Here is an 18,605-nt window from a genome sequence, read left to right as displayed (position 1 = left end):
TCTCCACACTGAAAACAGAGACAAAAGTTTCTTTCCTTGTGCCTATCAGACCACAAGAAAATCTAACAAGTTCCGGAAAGCAGACATACTGCTGACAGTATCATTTAATCATGATATAGTAAAGATTGATAGATCATTTCAAAAAGCTAGAAGACAATTAGGTTTGGAAACTTAAAAACAAAACATATTTTAATAGCATTTGGGTCAAAGGAAATGGCAGCCTCAGATTTCCAAAGTTTCAACAGAGCAGTGTCCATCATCCCGACAACACACAGAAGGCAAACAGCAATGCTGGTCTGAGAGACATCCCTGCTGGCCAGAAACCACAGAAACATATTGGAACATAACACAAACAGCCCCAACAGAGACTTGACAGTATCTCACGTATTTAAAATCAGACACTTGCCCCACTGTTTAAACAGTTAAAGATGGAGACAAAAGGAAAATTATTCACACTTGTTTTCTGAAACAAACTATTCATACCAGAATTTCAAGAAGTATAAGGCCCCAAAATAAGAAACCAGAGATAAATATCACTTGTAAATATCCATCAGCACTCTACAGGAATATAATCTATCATGGCCAGAAAAATAAAACAATGGCCATCCCTGTGGACCTAATGAAAATTTGATAAAATTAAATTTTCTTTTAAAACACTCAAAAAGTAAAAAATACATAGTCCTTTGCGTGAAAAACTCTAACAACAGATATGAGAGAAAGACAGGGAAAAACTTCCCACTAAATTAAAGGTCATCACTGTCACTAAGCCGTTCAGAAAGTGGACGGCAAGACAGGGTTCTCTCCTTCACCTCTCAGCCTTTCCTCAAGATGTTCTTCTCAGCAAGGATGTCCATCGTCACCCATCAAAACTGCAAGCTGCCGGAACTTCAGAAGCACCAGTTTCTTATCTCCCTATGTTACTTACGGTTGCCATAATATAAACTTTATTTATTGTGCCTTTTTATGATTAGTTCTCACATGCTGGGACTCTAAATACTTAGGACAGCAGTATTTTCAGAACAGATTCAAAAATACTTATTAAATAAAAACTGAAATAGAAAAGGACATTAGAAGACATAGACTTTGTCCATAAGACAAAACCAATATTATTTGTAAGTACTATCACGGTATATCTAGGAAAATTAATGCCAACTAAAACACAGCACAAATAGAATTCAGTGAAAACGCCAGTTACAAATTGATGGCTACTCATATCCATCAGATTACAGATATTCTTGAGATATGTTTATAGAATATATCAGATATAATGACTATTTACAATATTTAAGAGTCAAAATAGTGCCATCAATAGTATTCACACAAAAAAAGTTTATAATGGATTTAAAAGGAAACAGGTAAGACTGAAGAAAGTCACAAAGTGTAATGGGGGAATCTAAAGAACAAATGAAAATATATGCTATGCTTCTGGAGAGGCAAATTCAACATCTTAAAGATGACTCCTAAAGAACATTAACTCATACATTTGTGACTTATCCATATAAGAATAATCTTATTTTACAGTTCATAAACAAAAAGTCAGAAAAAATATAAAAATAAAAATTTGAATCCGTAAAAAAGTTAAAGCAGTATTATGTCTATGCCTGAGCAGATACATGAATGTGCCAATACAAAGGTCACCATAGATGGTCCATGAGTAAAGGCAAGTGCACTTAGAAATTTAGGATGTGACCAGTGCAGAGAGGGGGAGATCAGGAATGGCTTATGATAACACACCTCTCACTGTACAGGATAAATAACAAACACGGGAAGAAAGGGTAAATGCAAATAATGAGATCAGAAAAGATTTAAAAAAACAAAAAAACAAAAAACAAAAACAAAAAAACCCTGGTCAACCTTTTATAGACCCCCAAGTGCACTGCAATGGGAGCGAGTAAAATTCAGAGCAGTTAACAACCATGCATGGGACTCTTCAGCAAGGCCAAGATAAAATGCACGGATGAAGTACCACTCATTCATTCCAAAGAGTTGTTCAGTGAGGGTGTAATCATCCTCTAGAAACTGATGAGAACATTAAGACTAAGAAAGATAAGTACACAAAATACAAGTAGCTCGTGACCAATGAGAAGATGCTCAGCCTTATTCATAAGAGAATTACAAGTTAAATAACATGGATGATGGAGGCCATAGGTCTCTCTCTCTCTTTCTCTCTCTCTCTCTCTCTCTCTCTCTCTCTCTCTCTCTCTCTCTCTCTCTCTCTCTCACACACACACACACACACACACATCAGATTGGCAAACAATCAACAATTTAATTAGCATCTTAGATGCAAGTCACTAGGTCTCTCATATACTGCTGGCGATCATACAAATTGATACAAGCACCATGGAATTATTTGGCAATACTTTGACAAAATCACACAAGAAAATAACACTGTGACTTGCAAATTCTGCTATTGAGTTTCCATCCTGATAGTCACAAACTGGCACAGCAACAAGCCTTCAAGGCTGTCTCCTGAAACGTGGCTAACAAATGGCTCACAACATTGGAAAGCGACCCGTCCGGCATGTAGAACTGGTTAGATAAGTCCCGATGCCTCCATATAATGGAAGTTATACTCTAAAAACTAAAAAATGATGTTTGCCATATTGATGTAAAAGTGTCTACAAATCCCTGGTGCAGAATAGTAATAGGCCACTGCCTTTGTCAGTGATGGCAAGGAAGAGTGAATAGTCTTTGCTTTTATGGAGCAAATTTGAAAAGGATGTGTCTCTCTCTAGGAAGACACAGAGACAACTGGTAGAATAGGTTAGAACAGAACAGAAGAAGATGTGTTTCAGACATAAGAAGAATTTTACTTCATACTTTAAAAACCATTTGTCACCTTTAATCACAAGAATATATTTTCTCCTGAAAAAACTACAAAGTGATACTTTCATGACGATGGAAAGTAGTGTACTTGCTAGTGAAAGGGCTCAGGACTTAGGCTCAACAGCACCATGCAGTCCTGAGGTGGTCACAGGGAACCAAGCGAGCACTGCCAATCCCCGGTAACCAGGAAATTCCAGCGTATCTGTCTCCATATCAAGCCATGCTCATGTCTTCCTCCTCTAGCTCTCCATTTAAACATTTTCATTTATATTGTGATTCTCGTTCTACTGTTTACAGCCGGATGGTTATAAATATGGCCCCAGAGATCACTGTGTTTTCTGACAGTTAATTTTTAAGGAGTATTTTAGTGTGTTCTTTGACACTTTCATACATGCATCCAATACGTCTTAATCATATGTAGCAGGCACTTCCCCCTTTACCTCATTTCCAGGTCCATGTCCTTATCTTGAATAAACATTGTGCCAATTATTAGTCCTCCGGTGTGTATGGGTGTGGAGCAATCACTAAGGACATGGGCAAACAACCAGTGACCACACCCCGAAAGACAAGTGACCATCCTCTGCCAGTTGACAGTAGTTGCTCAGTTAGGGTGGGGCCTCGAGAGTCTCTCTTCCAACCGTGCCAGAATTTTAACTGGATCCATGTAGGACAGATCTAGTTCTGGCCGACTCAGTTGCAGTGAGCGCCTGTGGTGCGTTATTTTTGGTTTGCATGAATTTGGAGGAAGTGCCTCAGGTTTCACTTGTGGAAACAGGAGAAGCTGGCCTTGTAGGTTTTCTGTTAAAGGTTTAGTGAAATGCCTCCCACAGGCTGGTGCATTTTCATCTTTTTAACTCTCTTTGATACTAACCAATTGGCTGTTAAGAAGTCCTGACCCACGTTTTTCTGCGGTTCTGAACTCCCGAACGCCATGATGGAATACCTGGTTAACAGTCTCTCAGAATGAGAGTTCTAGTCAGAGGTCGTCATCGTTGTCAGTCCGTGTACAACACACCTGTGCCTTTACTTTTCACTCTGTCAAGAATGGATGGCAGTTCCCTACCCTTGAGTTAAACCTTCTCTCATTAAATACAGTGGTTTTCTATTTAATAATTCCTTCCCCTCTTAATTCAAATATAATATTCATTGCGCATTAAAAAGTCATCAGTATTTAGCACCTTCATACCTAGTACTCACTAATATATTTTATTAGTGAATTGTAATTTGCTTCAAGTGAGAATCAACTTACAGTGACTCTCAATCACCCTAATGGGGACATTTAAATGATTTTTAATGTACTTATGAAACAGATGTCCCCTTGGCTCAAAAAAGCCCTCTTTTAATTATCAAGTAATCCATACTATTAACTATGAACTCAATTAATCGATTAAAAAACTAGTATCATGTAGAGATGATGAATAACCTGTGCTAAACCATGAAGGAGGCACATAGAAAGGACACACCCTTAACGTGCCTGAGCAAATCAGAGAGTTCAGAATGACTGTCATAAAATAACGCAGACTACAATGCATCCCACAGTAAATACTGAATGAGGTTTGTTTGTTTTTTCAATAACTCTCTTTTTTAAATTCCTTCAGCATCTGTACATTAAGAGACTATCAAGGGAGTCATTATATCCACAATAAACTGAGTTTAATCCTTGGGCAAAAATAAAAAATAAAAAAAAATCAGAAAATTTGAGTGAAAACAAAAACTGAAGTTTTATTTTATTGACATAATGTTGTGGCTCAAGGTAAAACTGGCATTACTCTGTAATTGGATAAATACCTAGTGTGTGCGCATAAAACCGATAGCAGACTTTGTCCTTTGGAGACATGGATGAAGTAAATCCTGGGATAAAGCTAGATCGACTAGGCAGTGTGTAGAGCAATGGCGGTGTAGGTATAAACCAAGCTAGATAGACTAGGCAGTGAGCAATGGCGGTGTAGGTATAAACCAAGCTAGATAGACTAGGCAGTGAGCAATGGCGGTGTAGGTCTAAAACTATGCGAGTTCAGCTGGGAATCGTCAAGGTAAAAAGCAGACCGAGAAAGATTTTACTTTTGCTTGGGCTTTGGAAAAAGGTAACAGTTTGACAGCCAAAAAATGGTGGTCAACTCATCTTAAGGGAAGCAAATAAAATGAAAACTGTCTAAAAGACAAGGCAAAGAATGTTTGAAGGACTGAATATGTCAGTTACAATAGACATAATAATGGAGAATAAAATAAATGAGTAAACAATACAAGCCGACTTTGGTGAACTAGGAAAGGCCCATGGCCTCAAGCACGATGCCCCTGGTTCCATCCCTGGGCCCACATGGAGGAAGGAGACCATCACTTCCCACAGATGTCCTCTGACCTACACCCAGGTGCAGTGGTATACACTTACCCACTGATAAAATAAATAAAAATGAAAATTTAAAGTATAAAAGGGTAATTTTATCCAAAGAATAGTTTTATAAACATGGCTGTAGAAAACAGTAATCACTGGAAACAAACAGATTTGAAGTCTAGGGGAGTGTTAGCGGATGAGCCAACAGACCAGGCTAAATGTTTGGATCTACATCTGTGGGTTAGGACAAACCGATGTAAGTACAAACACAGAGTGAATCCTGGCAACTCCAAGTGTCTATTCCATCCTTACCACACAGCAACCTCTTGACTTTTATCACCACTCACCCCAGCTGTCCAAAAGTAGGTCACTTGTCACAGAAAATTGATTAGCTTAGTCATCATGACAGACTGAAGTAGCAGACCTGGGGCACATACCCAGTTTACTGACTTCTAAAGGCTACTATTGAACTGGAGGGATGTCACAGAAGTTATGAACACTTCCTATCCTTCCAAAAGGCCTGAGTTTGGTTGCCAGCATCTCTGTGTGTGGCTCACAACAGCCTATAATGTCAGGTCCAGGATATTTAGTGCCCTTTTCTGACTTCTATGGTCACCCCCCCACCCCCACATACACACACACACTTAAAAAATAAAATATATCTTTAAGACCACTCAGTCTCTCTAACTTGCTGTCCTGGAACTCACTTTGTAGACCAGGCTGGCCTCGAACTCAGAAATTCTCCTGGCTCTGCCTTCCCAGTGCTGGGATCAAAGGCCTGCTTTACCACGCCCGGCAAGGTTTTAACTTTAAGTTGCAGTTTAAATAATGGTGTTAATCAAAACTGAGCATGAACTATCAAGAAAAGAGTTAGTTCAAGCAAGCAAGACACAAATCCCACCTCCAGCTAAGTAGCTCGGCATCTTGAACAGTGAACATTTCCACATCATCTGAAGAATGTTCCGTCCCTCTTCTTCTGCTGGTCCAGTTTAATCTTTGCCAGAGTCATGGAGACTATGCTGGACTCATTCTGACTTAACTAACATTCCCTGGGTTTGTTTGTTTGTTTGTTTGTTTGTTTGTTCAGGTGAGAACTCTCCAGACAAGAGCCCTAAGGTGCAGTTACTAATGACGTATGAGGACTCGAAGCTCACCATCCTAGTGAAACACTTGAAAAACATCGTAAGTTCCTTCCATATCAAAAGAGCCATCATCTGCCTCCTTTGGGTCATAAGTATCAACATTAGCACAAGCAATGGGTACAACAAGCAAGTGTAGATGTGCACCCAGCAGCCAACTTCAGCAGTTTTTGTCTCAGTGAACATGACCTTTTAAGGTAGAGGCTACAGAATATCTCACAGGGAAGTTGCCAAATCAACACAGGACCACATTCAAAATGAAGTTTCAGGAAAATCTATGAACAGTCTCTGAGAAAGCAGGAATGGTTGAGGGGAGAGAAGGAGACTGGGTTCCAGAATTTCCATGGCTCTCGTGGAAATTCTCCCCGAAGTTCAGCGGAAGACCCACTCTCTTACTGTGGGGGCCAGACCTCTACTACCTCCCTCAGCGGAGCTTGAAAGAGGATCATCTTTCTAAAGCTAACAGTTGCTTAAGGTTTCCCCCTCCCCAATATTCCTGTGGCATCCTTATTTTTACTTTTATGCCATGTTCTTCATAACCACCTTCTGATGTCATTGTTTAGATATATCTCTTTCTCCTCAAAAATTGGGACTTTTGTTGTTCTAGGACTTTGTTAGAAGCATTTGAAACAGCTTTTCATTTTTTCCATTTTGGCCAACATTTCATCTTTATTTCTTTAAATTATCACTAGCAACAATTTTTTTCTATTCATTGATATTATATTATCCTGATTATTCTCTCTCTCTCTCTCTCTCTCTCTCTCTCTCTCTCTCTCTCTCTCTCTGTGTGTGTGTGTGTGTGTGTGTGTGTGTGTGTGTGTGTGTTAAAGGGCAAGCCTTTCCTCTATCATTCTCTGCCTTATGTTTTTGACACAGTCTCTTGTTGAATCTAGGACTCACTGATTGGCTAGGCTGGCTGGCCAGTGAGCTCCAGATTGCTATCCCCTGGCTCCTACCCACTCCCTCCCTCCCTCTCTAGCACCAGGGTTCAGATATAGCTGCTGTATCCAGCTTTTACTTGGGTGCTTGGAGCCTCCATTCAGTTTCTCATGCTTGAACATCAGGCATTTCACCCACTGAGCCATCTTTGCAGCCCTTCTCTGGTCGTTCTTGATGCTGTGGTCCTGTTTTGATGTCTGTACATTGAGGAAGTAGATAGTTATTTCAGTCTTGGCAGTCTGCCGATCCAGGGAACCTTGGAAATACAGCAGCCCTGTCTGGAAACCCTGGGCAGGTTGTCCATTGTGTTGAACTGAAGGTAAGCATGAGAGCAGTGGTTGGCCCACAGAGGAAAAGCTCATATCGCTTCTTTGTGGAAGGTTCAATTGAATGGAAGTGCCTGCAGGCCAGAATCCAGCTTCAAGGTGAGAGGGAGCGAATGAGACAGGAAAGAAGACAGTGCATGGAGATTTAAATGGTAGGTGACCCTGAGGGCTAGGAGACGCTTCCCTTGAAGGCCTTCAGGAGAGCTTCATTAAAAATGAAAATCAGAGAGCAAAGGAGAAAGAGAGAGCACCATCCTGACGAGGGATGGCAGTTGTCTGGGAGGCCAGAGAGCTTTCAGTATCACAGGGTAAGTGACAAATGATCTGAGTGTGAGCCTCATAAACAGAAAATGGAAACGGAACATCACATGCTCTGCCAGATGTCCCCGAATCTGCCAAATGGTCTCTCCATGTGACATCACTACCAAAAACACTGCACAGGATATACAAAAGCCAGCTCAGTTTTGGCTGTATTCCTTGTGCACATAAGACTTTCAGAGTGTGTTTGGAAGGACCTAAAGGAGCAGTCTCTTCCTCACATGACATGTGTCTGCTACAAACTATATTTAATAAATATTTATTCAGCAAGCAAAATAATTGGCCTAATTTGTAGGGGACCCATCGTTAGAAAACAGTATTAGCCAAAAAGCCATGGCTGCTTCTTGCTAAATTTGTAGTGCTGGCAGTTGGCAATTTTTGAGATATCAGGGCACATATTTTCAAATTTTTATAGATGTTTCATGTATTTAAAAATTATCTGAAAATGAAGAGCCATCAATAGACACCTTGCTGAGCATACACAAAGCCCTGGGTTCAATCCCCAACACTACCTAAACTAGGCGTGGTGACCCACAAATGGAATCCTGGTGCTTTGGAGATAGAGACAAGAGGATGAGACGTCTAAGGTCATCCTCAGTTATGTAGCACATTTGGGGTGAGCCTGATATATGGACAAACTCTGTCTCAAAATGAAACAACTATCTTCCATTGCTTTGAATAAGAAAATTGTTGTAAATCAGAGTAGCAGTTACTCAAGAATTGTTTGCATTGGGAAATGAAAATGCAGTCAGTGTTATATATGACGACACGTGTGTTCATGGATCTTGATCATCTGCATCACTGTGTGACAAAAGGAATAGTAAGAAATATTGTTAAGTCAAAAGAGTTTATATAAATTTGTTACACACTCTTTAGTCTTGAAAACAGTCCCCTTAGAGATGACATATCTATTTCAGTAATGTCATTACGCAAAGCAATTTAAACAAAGCCTATTGAAATTGCTTTCAGATCTGGCATATAAATCTCACGGTAAGCCGGGTGATATTTTTCAGTGGCCATGCCTAATTTTTGATCAAAAACAATATTAACTAAGTTGGTCACCCATTCCATCCAACTGATGAATTCCTAAATTACTTTTGACAGTTTCCAAAAGTGCGTGTTACACTCAGGAAGTTGAGCCTACCAACGAGGTCCTTCCACAGAGAGTGTGATGAGGGGTGGGGAAAAGCAGGAACTAGAGATGGAAATAAAAACATCCAGGAGGGGCCAAAGGCCACGGAGCCCTGCCCACTGAAGGGGGCAGGGCCAGGCGGTGTCAGAGCCCTCCGGAGCATCACTGAGACTGTTTCAATGCGCTCTCCACTTCCTATCTTGTCTTTCTTCTTTCTTGTTTGTTTTGCTTTGTTTGCTCTGATTTGAGACAGGATCTCGCTATATACTCTAGGATGACCTGGAATTCCATTTGTGCCCTTAAGATACAGGTAATTCTCCTGCCTCAGCCTCCCAAGTGACAAGTTTACACAGGCACTCACCACTGCTCTATTTAGTTCTAGTCTTCGCAGTCTGCTAACACTGAGAAAAGCCAGGACTCCAAACTTCAGTTGGAGGTCTTCTTCTCTTCTACCTCTAGCTTCATAACTTCTCACCTTCCTTGTCTTTTTCTCCCTTCATTACAACTCCTGCTCTACTCTCCCCAAATCCAGAGCCGTGTATGCTGCTGGTAGACTGCTTCTCAAAATCCCCTCAGAGTCTCAAACTCTACATGCTCCAAATCCAACTTTGATGACTGTACCCTAAACACATAAGCCATCTTTCCCATCATAGTCTCACCGTCTGCCTTCAAGAGACACACGCTGAAGCTCTTAGTCATTCAACCCCACTTCCCTTACAAGATACATTTATCCTGTCTGAAAATCCTATTTGAAAAAGAAACCCACATGCCCACCATTTCCCATCCACAATCCTTCAAGTGGCCATCATTCCCCCAGCTGAAACACTGCTGTAGCTTTATCAGGTTCTTCGCTTCTGCCCCTGGTTCTTTTCATCTGTACTGAACCTAGTAGCCAAAATATTGCTCTGGGGAGAAATAACAGTTCCTATAATTTCTTTCTTGAGAGTCTTTTGAAGTCCCATCTCCTCACAGTGAAGTCAAGAGACACCTAATGGTACATGAAGTTGTAAGTGGCTCATTCCCTTGAGAAGTTCAAACTCAATTCTGCCTGGAGCTCCCCCAGTTGTTGTAGGCCAACCTCGATGTCTGCTTGCTGTTCCTGGAATATGAAGGCAAGTGCTGGCCCAGGACCTTTGTACCCACTGATGGCTTAGCTGTGCATGTCTGACATGTCCTTGTCATTTCTTCAGTGAGGCCTCTCTGCACTCCAGTCCTCTTTTGTTCCCACTTCAAATTTTTCAAATAGTTTATTAGCAACAACAGAAAAAGCAGGTCACTCCTGTGCACAAATAAGGACTAAGATTCTTTTCATCTTTTGGAAGTAGTCACAAAAGTTCTTTGCATTTTCCAAACATTCTTGTTTTCTTTGTGTGTGTGTGTGTGTGTGTGTGTGTGTGTGTGTGTGTGTGTGTGTATGTGTGTGTGTATGTGTGTGTGCATGTGTGTGAGTATATGTGTGTGTGTATGTGTGTGAGTGTATGTGTGTGTGAATATGTGTGTGTGTGTATGTGTGTGTGTGTGTGTATGTGTGTGTGTGTGTGTGTCCTGGAGCTGGTGTTACAGCAGGTAGTCGATTACTCAGTATGGGTGCTGAGAACCAAACCCAGGTCATACACATGAGCACCACAGGTTTTTTAACTATTGAGCCATCTCTGCTACTCTCAGAGGGTTGTTAAGTTATCATTTCTCCCACTTATTAAAAAAAAAAGAGAGAGAGATTGTATGTGAATACAGAGGACATAAAAAAAATCTATAAATTCTTAAATTATTTTCTTTGCTCATTTCCAGTTCTAGCTAATTGTAATTTAATTATAAAGCCTTTAATGTTTTTGCATACCAGGGTAATCAGACTCCAGAAGTTGTGCTTGATTTTATATTAATATTAAAATGAATTATGCCTGAAGTCCTGTTATATTAGGCTTGATGAGAAGAACTGTTTATCTTATATTAAATCTTTGAAGCTTTATTCTAGAAACTCCTTTCCTCCTATGAGAACACAGGCTCAAACAAAATGCTTCAAAAAAAAAAACCCCATCTTTTCCCTTTCAAAGCAGCACATGATTACTGTACGGATCGCAGCTGACAAATGGCTGCAGCAGTACAGCAGCCTGCATATGAATCAGAAAATGGCCTAGTCGGCCATCAGTGGAAAGAGAGGCCCATTGGTCGTGCAAACTTTATATGCCTCAGTACAGGGGAACAACAGAGCCAAGAAGTGGGAGTGGGTGGGTGGGGGAGTGGGTGGGGGAGCGTGTGGGGGACTTTTGGGATAGCATTGGAAATGTAAATGAAATAAATACCCAATTAAAAAAAAAAGAAGATGAAGGCAAAAAAAAAAGCAACATTTAACATTTAGATTTGAAATATTTCGTTGCTCTAAGGTTTTTCCAGGTACCCCATTTGAGTTACTCTGCCCCACTGTTTCTGCAGTGTTCAGTGGGTGTGTCCTCCAAAGGGACAGAATTCCCTAGTCTGTCATTTCTTCTCTTTCTTCTTCTCCCTGTGATACAATGTAAATATTCCCAGACCTTCAGAGTTACCATGACCAAGAAGCCCGTGTTTCTGAATCTCATCACTGTGCCTCGCTTGCACCAAGTCGGTGTTTACTTAGAATGAGCTGATTGTAGTGCTCTGACACAGGAGTTGCCTTGGTGGGAAACGATTTCACAGGACACGAGAGAGGCGGGCAGACTTGCTTATGAAACAAAGGAAAGACAGAACAGGCAAGCCTCCAAACCAAGTCCCTGTGTTTCCTGGTTCTGTAAACCTGTTCTGCTTTGTTCATGAGTGTATTTGCGTTTGTATAGTGTCTATTCCAGTCATTTGCCAGTTTTATTGTTTGAATTGTGCATTTTGTTTTGTTGTAGTCTTCATATATTTTGGATATAAATTCATTCCCTGTCAAATGAGTAGTTGGTCAAGATTCTTTCCTATTGGCTGGCTTTCCACTTTATTATGATTTTGCTGAGCTAAACTTTTTTTAAACTAGTCAGAAAATCGCTGCTTGAAGACTTGAAGTCTTCCTCCTTAATTCACCCAACAGTTCAACTGCATTTTGGGTATTTCATCTGGGCCTTTTACATAGTTTGAGCTGGTTTTTTTGTTTGTTTGTTTGAAATAGCAAGCATTAGTCTCATTTCAATTTTCTTTAATTCAATTTAATTTAATTTGTGTGGGTGTTTTACCCACACAAATGGTGTCCACAGAGGCCACAAGAGTGTGAGAAATCCCTTGGAGGTACAGCTAAGGCACCATGTTGGTGCTGGGAATCAAACCCAGGTCTTCTGGAATATTAGCTGGTGCTCTTAACCACGGAGCCATCTCTCTACCCCTTCGTTGTATTCTTCTTCACATGTAAACACTATTTTGCCAGCACTACTTGTTAAAAGAGTCTGTCTTTTTGCCTATGTTTTTTAAGTTTTTAAAAATTATTTTAAATTATATGGTGTGTGTGTGAAGTGTATACTCCCGCGCGCATGTGCACGTGTGCACACACACACACACACACACACACACACACACACACACACGTCCATGCACTTGAGATTAGGTGCATGCAGGAGTCAGAAAAGGGAGTCAGATTTCTTGAAGCCTAGAGTTGCAGGCCTTTGTGAACCTCCTGACATGGGTGCAGGGACTGAAAGGGGTAATCTGCAAGATAAAGAAACACTTTTAATGGCTAAGCCATCTCTTCAGCACACAGACTTTCCCTATATTTCTAAGTGGTTTATCAAGAATCAAATAGCAGTAGCTGTGTGGGTTCCTTTCTGGGTCTTCTATCCTGTTTTCTACATGTTTGATATGGTTTGAGCAACTGTCACACTATGTTTTCTTACCATGACTCTGGAGTAGAGGGAGCCTGAGGTCAGCCATTGGGATACCTCCAGTATTGCTCTTTCTGCTGAGAGTTTTTGACAGTTCTGCGTCTTTGTACTTTCATGTAAGTGTTATGACTTGGGGATAGATGAGATTTGCAGAGAATGTCACTGGAATTTTGACAGGGATCCCATTGACCCTGTAGTACACTTGGTAGTACAGGCGCTTCCCTCATGTTGATTCAGTAGGCACGCGATGACAGGAAGGTTGTCTGACCATTTAGTCCTTCAGTCACTTTCTGCCCAGGTTATGGACATTCATCTTACCAATCCTTAGCATCCTCTGTGAAGTTTATGCCTATGTGCTGTATTTTTTTTTTGTTACATTCTGTGACTTAGAATAATTTTTCTTGACTTCCTTTGTAATGAGTTTCTGCTGTACAGAAAAACTACTAATTTTGTATGTGGATTTTCATATCCGTGAACTTTGATGAATGTATTTATAGTCTTCAATGCTGAGCAATTATTTCTCAAAGAAATCAATCCTACACCTTCTATAAATTTACTAGCATCAATATTTTTAATATCAACAACTTTAATTTATGTTTTTGTGTTTTTTTTTATTTTTGTTCCCAGGTGTTTATGTTCTGTCCATATGTTCTAAAATCCTTCTTTACATTGCTCTTTCTAAATATATCTTGCCTCTTACAGGTTTAATGCAGATAAGGCTATAGCCTCTGCCTTTAAATGTAGTATTTTCCAATACTCAGGGCCTTGACTCTTAAAACTAATCGCCTAATTTAATATCTTGTGACTTCAAAGATAAAACAAACTTCCCCCTAAATTTAAATCTCCATTTTTAATTTTTCTTTCCATTTGCACTTTTCTGTCTGATGGACACTTATACTCCGATATCTTTCCATCTCAAAAAATCCAAATTGCTCCTCTGCTCTCCATGAAGACTGCTCCGAACTCTGGCGTTACTTACTACCAAATGATGAGTACCACTTTATTGAGTTCTGTGCCACTTTCACATAACCTCTAATTAAATTTTTATTATAATTTATTTTCTATATTTCAATTCAGTTTTAGCGTTCTATGGAATTATCATCAAACACATTCAATTCCCTTTCATGTCTATTATTATCAATATGCTATTCAATATTTTTCTCATCTATGAATTATTTGATTGACTGTTAAGATATTCTTTGTTTCACTCTCTCAGACATGTCAACCTTTTGGCACTGTCACATGACATTATAATCTAAATATTTCACATTCAAGAACTGCAGGATCAAGTTACAAAAAATATCAACAAAATTTTTCCTATAATGTTTTAGGTAATTTTATGATTTTGCGTCGGCTCACATACATAGCTTTCCTAGGGAACTGTAGGCCACAGGACACAAACTCTACATTCTAACCTAAGTAACAAAAGCTAGAGAGAAGAAAGAATAGGAAAATGTTACAAGATTTCTACAGAAGTGAAGACTTCAAGACAAAAGCTAGTTCCAACTTAAAATTCTTTAAAGTGTTCTCGAAGGCATTTTATTTATCACTATGTTTTGGGTGTCCAAACATGGATTTAATAATTAGCTTTTGAGAGTGTTTGAAGACCATCCCCTTTTATCCAGCACTTAAAATCTCTTCACTACAAGTATAAACATGTTGTGTGGGAACTCACATAAACTCTGAGTTAAAACTTGAATCCAAGACTGACAAGTCCTCATGTTGACCTCCTGCCTCAGCTCTCTTCATCACACTTCCTCAGGCTATTCAGGGCTGCAGTCTTCCTCAGACCTTCTGTATGGTGCTCCCCTCAGGAGAGACTGTTCTTACCTAAGCAGTCGAGAGCCCTGCTTCCTGTCTCTGTCCATCAGAATTCTGTCCACTTACAAACATCCCCAGGCACCTAGAACCAAGCATCCCCTAGCAGGCAGCAAACTGGAATTCTGCAAATGAGCAGTCAGGGCCTCGCTCCTCCTGATGCATGATTGACGTGTAGGAGAGTGGGATTTCCATGTGGAATTCTAAAAGGATTCTCTTCTGCTCTCTGTGCCTGTGCTTACTTTGCCTGACTACAACAAAAAGCTTTGAACCAGTGCAATGTGCCAAGAAGTCTCAGACCTTCATAGATACACTTCACCTAAAGAAAGTCTTGTGCCTATAGACACAAAAATATAAGTTAAAGTTCAGCAAGTTTAATTTTTTTTGCCCAAGATCTCACAATTAAGGATGTAAATTTAAAGACTTAAAACCTCTGAGCTCTTGATGTTTAATCTAGATTTTATGAGTAGTGCTTGCTCATCCTACTAATGCACATTTAGCTTGAAGTTTAACCAATAGAAGTTATTGGAATTAAGTGATACAGAGAAACTGTAAAACTGAAACGAAGCTCAAAAGTCTATGGGCAAAGTAAGAATCTACACAAAGGCATCTTTGAATTTCCAGGAAGAAAAGAGAAATTTGAGTGAAACTGTATTTGAAAACATAATCGTGTCTCTGGTTCTTTTGCCTGCTCATGGGGCCCTTTTCCTCTTAAATGGATTGCCTTGTCCAGCCTTCATATGAAACTTTATGCCTAGTTTTGAATCTTGCTATGCTGTGTTGAGCTGAAATCACTGGATTTCTATTTTCTGATAGGAAAAGAAGGAGTAGTAGATCTGGAAAAGAGGAGATATGGGGGCACTGAGACTGGGGTAAGGAGGCTGCAATCCACATCTTGTATGAGAAAAAAAGATATAAAAAAAATATAATCACACAAAATTTCCAAACATTAGCAAAAAACATACAATCCTAAATTCAAAGACCTCAATGAGTAATCAAAAGGAAAAAGTCAAAGAGAATCATACTGCTAAATGCTGAAATCAACCATGAAGGGACTGGGGAAGCTTCCATAGCAAGAGAAAGGGGACACCCAGTGAAAGAGGAATCGATGTAGGGTGAAGTCAACTGGAAATCATGGAAGTGAGAAGGTATCACAGGAGCTTGCAAGTGTCCAAAGGGGATTCCTCAGTGTAGGCTTTTATGAGCAAAAGTAATGTCTTCAGAGACAGTGGAAAAACAAGTGTGACGAAAAATGGGGTGGGGGGGGCAGGGCAAGCAGACAAATTCTACAAACAAACTGAGCTTACATGTCTGTGTCTTCCATTCCAGGTCTTCTGAGTTGACAATGAGGGAAACAGTTTGAAATGGTGTGTCTTTCCTAACACAGGGAGCTGGGCTGTAATTTTCCTTTAGCTGCAGCCCCAAGTATTGATGTGTTGATTTTCCTTGTCCTTCAGTTTAAAATTATTATAGTTCCTTTTCTGATTCCATCTTTTGAATCGTTTGGGTACATCCTATTTTGTTACCAACTATTTGGGAAATGGCCAGAAACCAGGCTGTCCTTAATATCTACATTAATTCCATTGTGGTACTAAGACAACATAAAAATCAGAGGAAACTGAAGGAAATGGAGAGGCAAAGAAATTGGTTGGGAATCAAAAACCCAGCTCATGAAGTGAAATTTGCTTGCAGAGATGGTGCTTGTTTCTAAGGACGTCATAAACTAGCGCTGTTATAAACAGCAAACTGGGGCCTGGGCCGTTGGGAGACTTTACTTAGCTTGTGCCAATGTTCAGCCTCATGCCACAGCACAACAAAAACCAAACAGTAACTGAACAAACAAACAAAAACAATACAGGATGCTGTGTGCTCTTACAATCCCAGCACTCGGGAAGGGGAAATGAGGACATCAGAAGGTGGCTTGAGGACATGTTCCACATGATGTGACCCTCTTTAGATCGACTGAGCACTGTGTTAGTCTGAGAACATGATGCATCTGGGTAGATGCTCCAAGCGTGACAGAAAAGAATGTATGCTGCCCCTGCCTGGGAGGAGTTTGGTGAATGTCAGTAGGGTCATGCCGGTTAATTATTACATTTCTCAAGCCTTAGACAGTCTTGGTGATTCTGTGTATATTAATTCTGTGAATTATTAAGACATGGGTGTTAGACTTCCAAACATAATCACTAGCACATACAGAGCTTCATGAACAGTTGGATTACGTCCTCCAGATTGCTCTCATTTATCAGTGCCCCTGATCGTACTCTCTGCTCTGTCATCCTTGGCCAGAGAGTGAGACAGATAACTCAGTTTGCTCCAGACTGATACTTTGTATCTTGTTTTGTTTCATTGTGTTGTGGGCAGGATCTCACTGTATCCTGGGCTAACAGTCATGTGGGTACACCTGGCGTGGGCCCCTGTGGAGGACAAAGGTTGGTGTTTGGGGACCTTTCCTGGAATAGAGTCTCACTGAACTTGGGGTCTACTACTTCAGCAAAAATGCCTGGCCCGTGAGCCACCCTGATTCATTTGTCTCTACCCTCCCAAGTCCTGGGCTTGCCCATGTAAACCACCACACCCTGATTTTTATGTAGATGGTGAGGATGTGAACTCAGGCCCTCATGCTTGGGCTGTCAGCGCTGCCCACTGAGCAAGCTCCTCAGCACCCAGCCTATTGTCTTTAACTTTAGTAGATACAGTTTATGGTTTCCCATCTCCTAACTCAGTGCTGCTTATCCATTCCAATGTGTTTGTACCACAGTTGGGCTATTGACACAGGCACATGACATCCTGGTGTGTTTATTTGAATTATGAAAAGAAATAAACACATAGGACAGGATTTGTGAGCTTCTGAGGTTTACAGGCAGACAACTCTCCTGGCCTCTTAAAGGATTCATTTGCCCTTTACAGTCCAGTTTCTTCCTATACCAAGTGCAGAGCAGCACACATTTGATCTTCCAATTCTTTATTGATTTGAATAGCTTCTCAGTTTTACATTATATGCTCATATCTGGCTTTTACACTGTCCTTCAGACATAGCAATAGGCAAGAGCCCCAAAATTTGGATTCACCCACAGTAGTTCAACAAATGTGAGACAAGAGTTTAATTACCAGCTAACCCATAAACAGCTCATCAGCCTTTGCTCTTGAATAGATTCTAAACCGCAAATAAAGTTTAAAGCCTCGCTTCTCACTTATTAATAGCGAGGAGCAGTAAGACCTTGACAAATTTCACACGGTGCTTCAGTGACAGGAGTCAAGGACTCTGATTAGAATTCTGGATTTTGCAGAAGCAATTGGACTTATATGTACTAAGTCAAAAAGGGTGTTTAATCTACCAGAGCCCAACTTCTGTGAGCTGTTAAAGACGTTGGGTTATAGATAAAAATAGTTTTAAAATGCAGTTGGCTCCAGTGATTGGTTGCAGGAACCCCTCTGAAGATACTAGTTCCCTTATATTAAATGGTATAATTTTGCAGATAATCCACACAGGAATAGTATATACATATACAATCTCTAGATTGCTTACAATACCTACTATGGTATAAATATTATAGAAATAGTGGTTATGTTACATCATTTATGTAATATCATGAATAAAAACATATATTTTAAACATGGACACAGTTTGAAAAATATTTGTGATCTGTAGTTGATTGTATCCAAACTGCAAGCACAGCACTCTCTTTCTCTTCTTCCCTCCCTCCCTCCCTTCCTCTCTTTCTCCCCCTCCCAACCCTGTGGTGTGCAGGGGTAGTGGGGGGTGCATGAGCACTCATAAATGGACACACACAATTAGGAGCACAGCACAGCAACTACTGCTCTTGAAGATCAGGGTTTGTTTCCCAGAAGCCACATTGGATGGCTCACAGCTGACTGGAACTGCAGCTGCAGGGGTCCTCTGGGCCACCACAGGCACATGTCCACAAACAGTAGCACACTCGGGCA

At 40.3% G+C, this 18,605-nt stretch overlaps 1 protein-coding gene across 4 annotated transcripts in view; it reads left to right on the top strand.

Annotated features, from left to right (window-relative positions):
• Pik3c2g (phosphatidylinositol-4-phosphate 3-kinase catalytic subunit type 2 gamma) overlaps positions 1-18,605 on the top strand; it is a 349,836-nt gene that overhangs the window by 309,126 nt on the left and 22,105 nt on the right. For all 4 annotated transcript variants that reach the window (XM_029478871.1, XM_021164809.2, XM_029478872.1 and 1 more), the window contains one exon: positions 6,249-6,343. In XM_029478871.1, coding sequence (XP_029334731.1) covers positions 6,249-6,343 — 95 coding nt within the window. The remainder of the gene's footprint in view (positions 1-6,248; positions 6,344-18,605) is intronic.

This window comes from Mus caroli, unplaced genomic scaffold, assembly GCF_978045245.1.
Source record: "Mus caroli unplaced genomic scaffold, Mus_caroli_1 scaffold_7, whole genome shotgun sequence".
Taxonomy (NCBI): Eukaryota; Metazoa; Chordata; class Mammalia; order Rodentia; family Muridae; genus Mus; species Mus caroli.
This window is presented reverse-complemented; position numbering and strand designations above follow the sequence as displayed.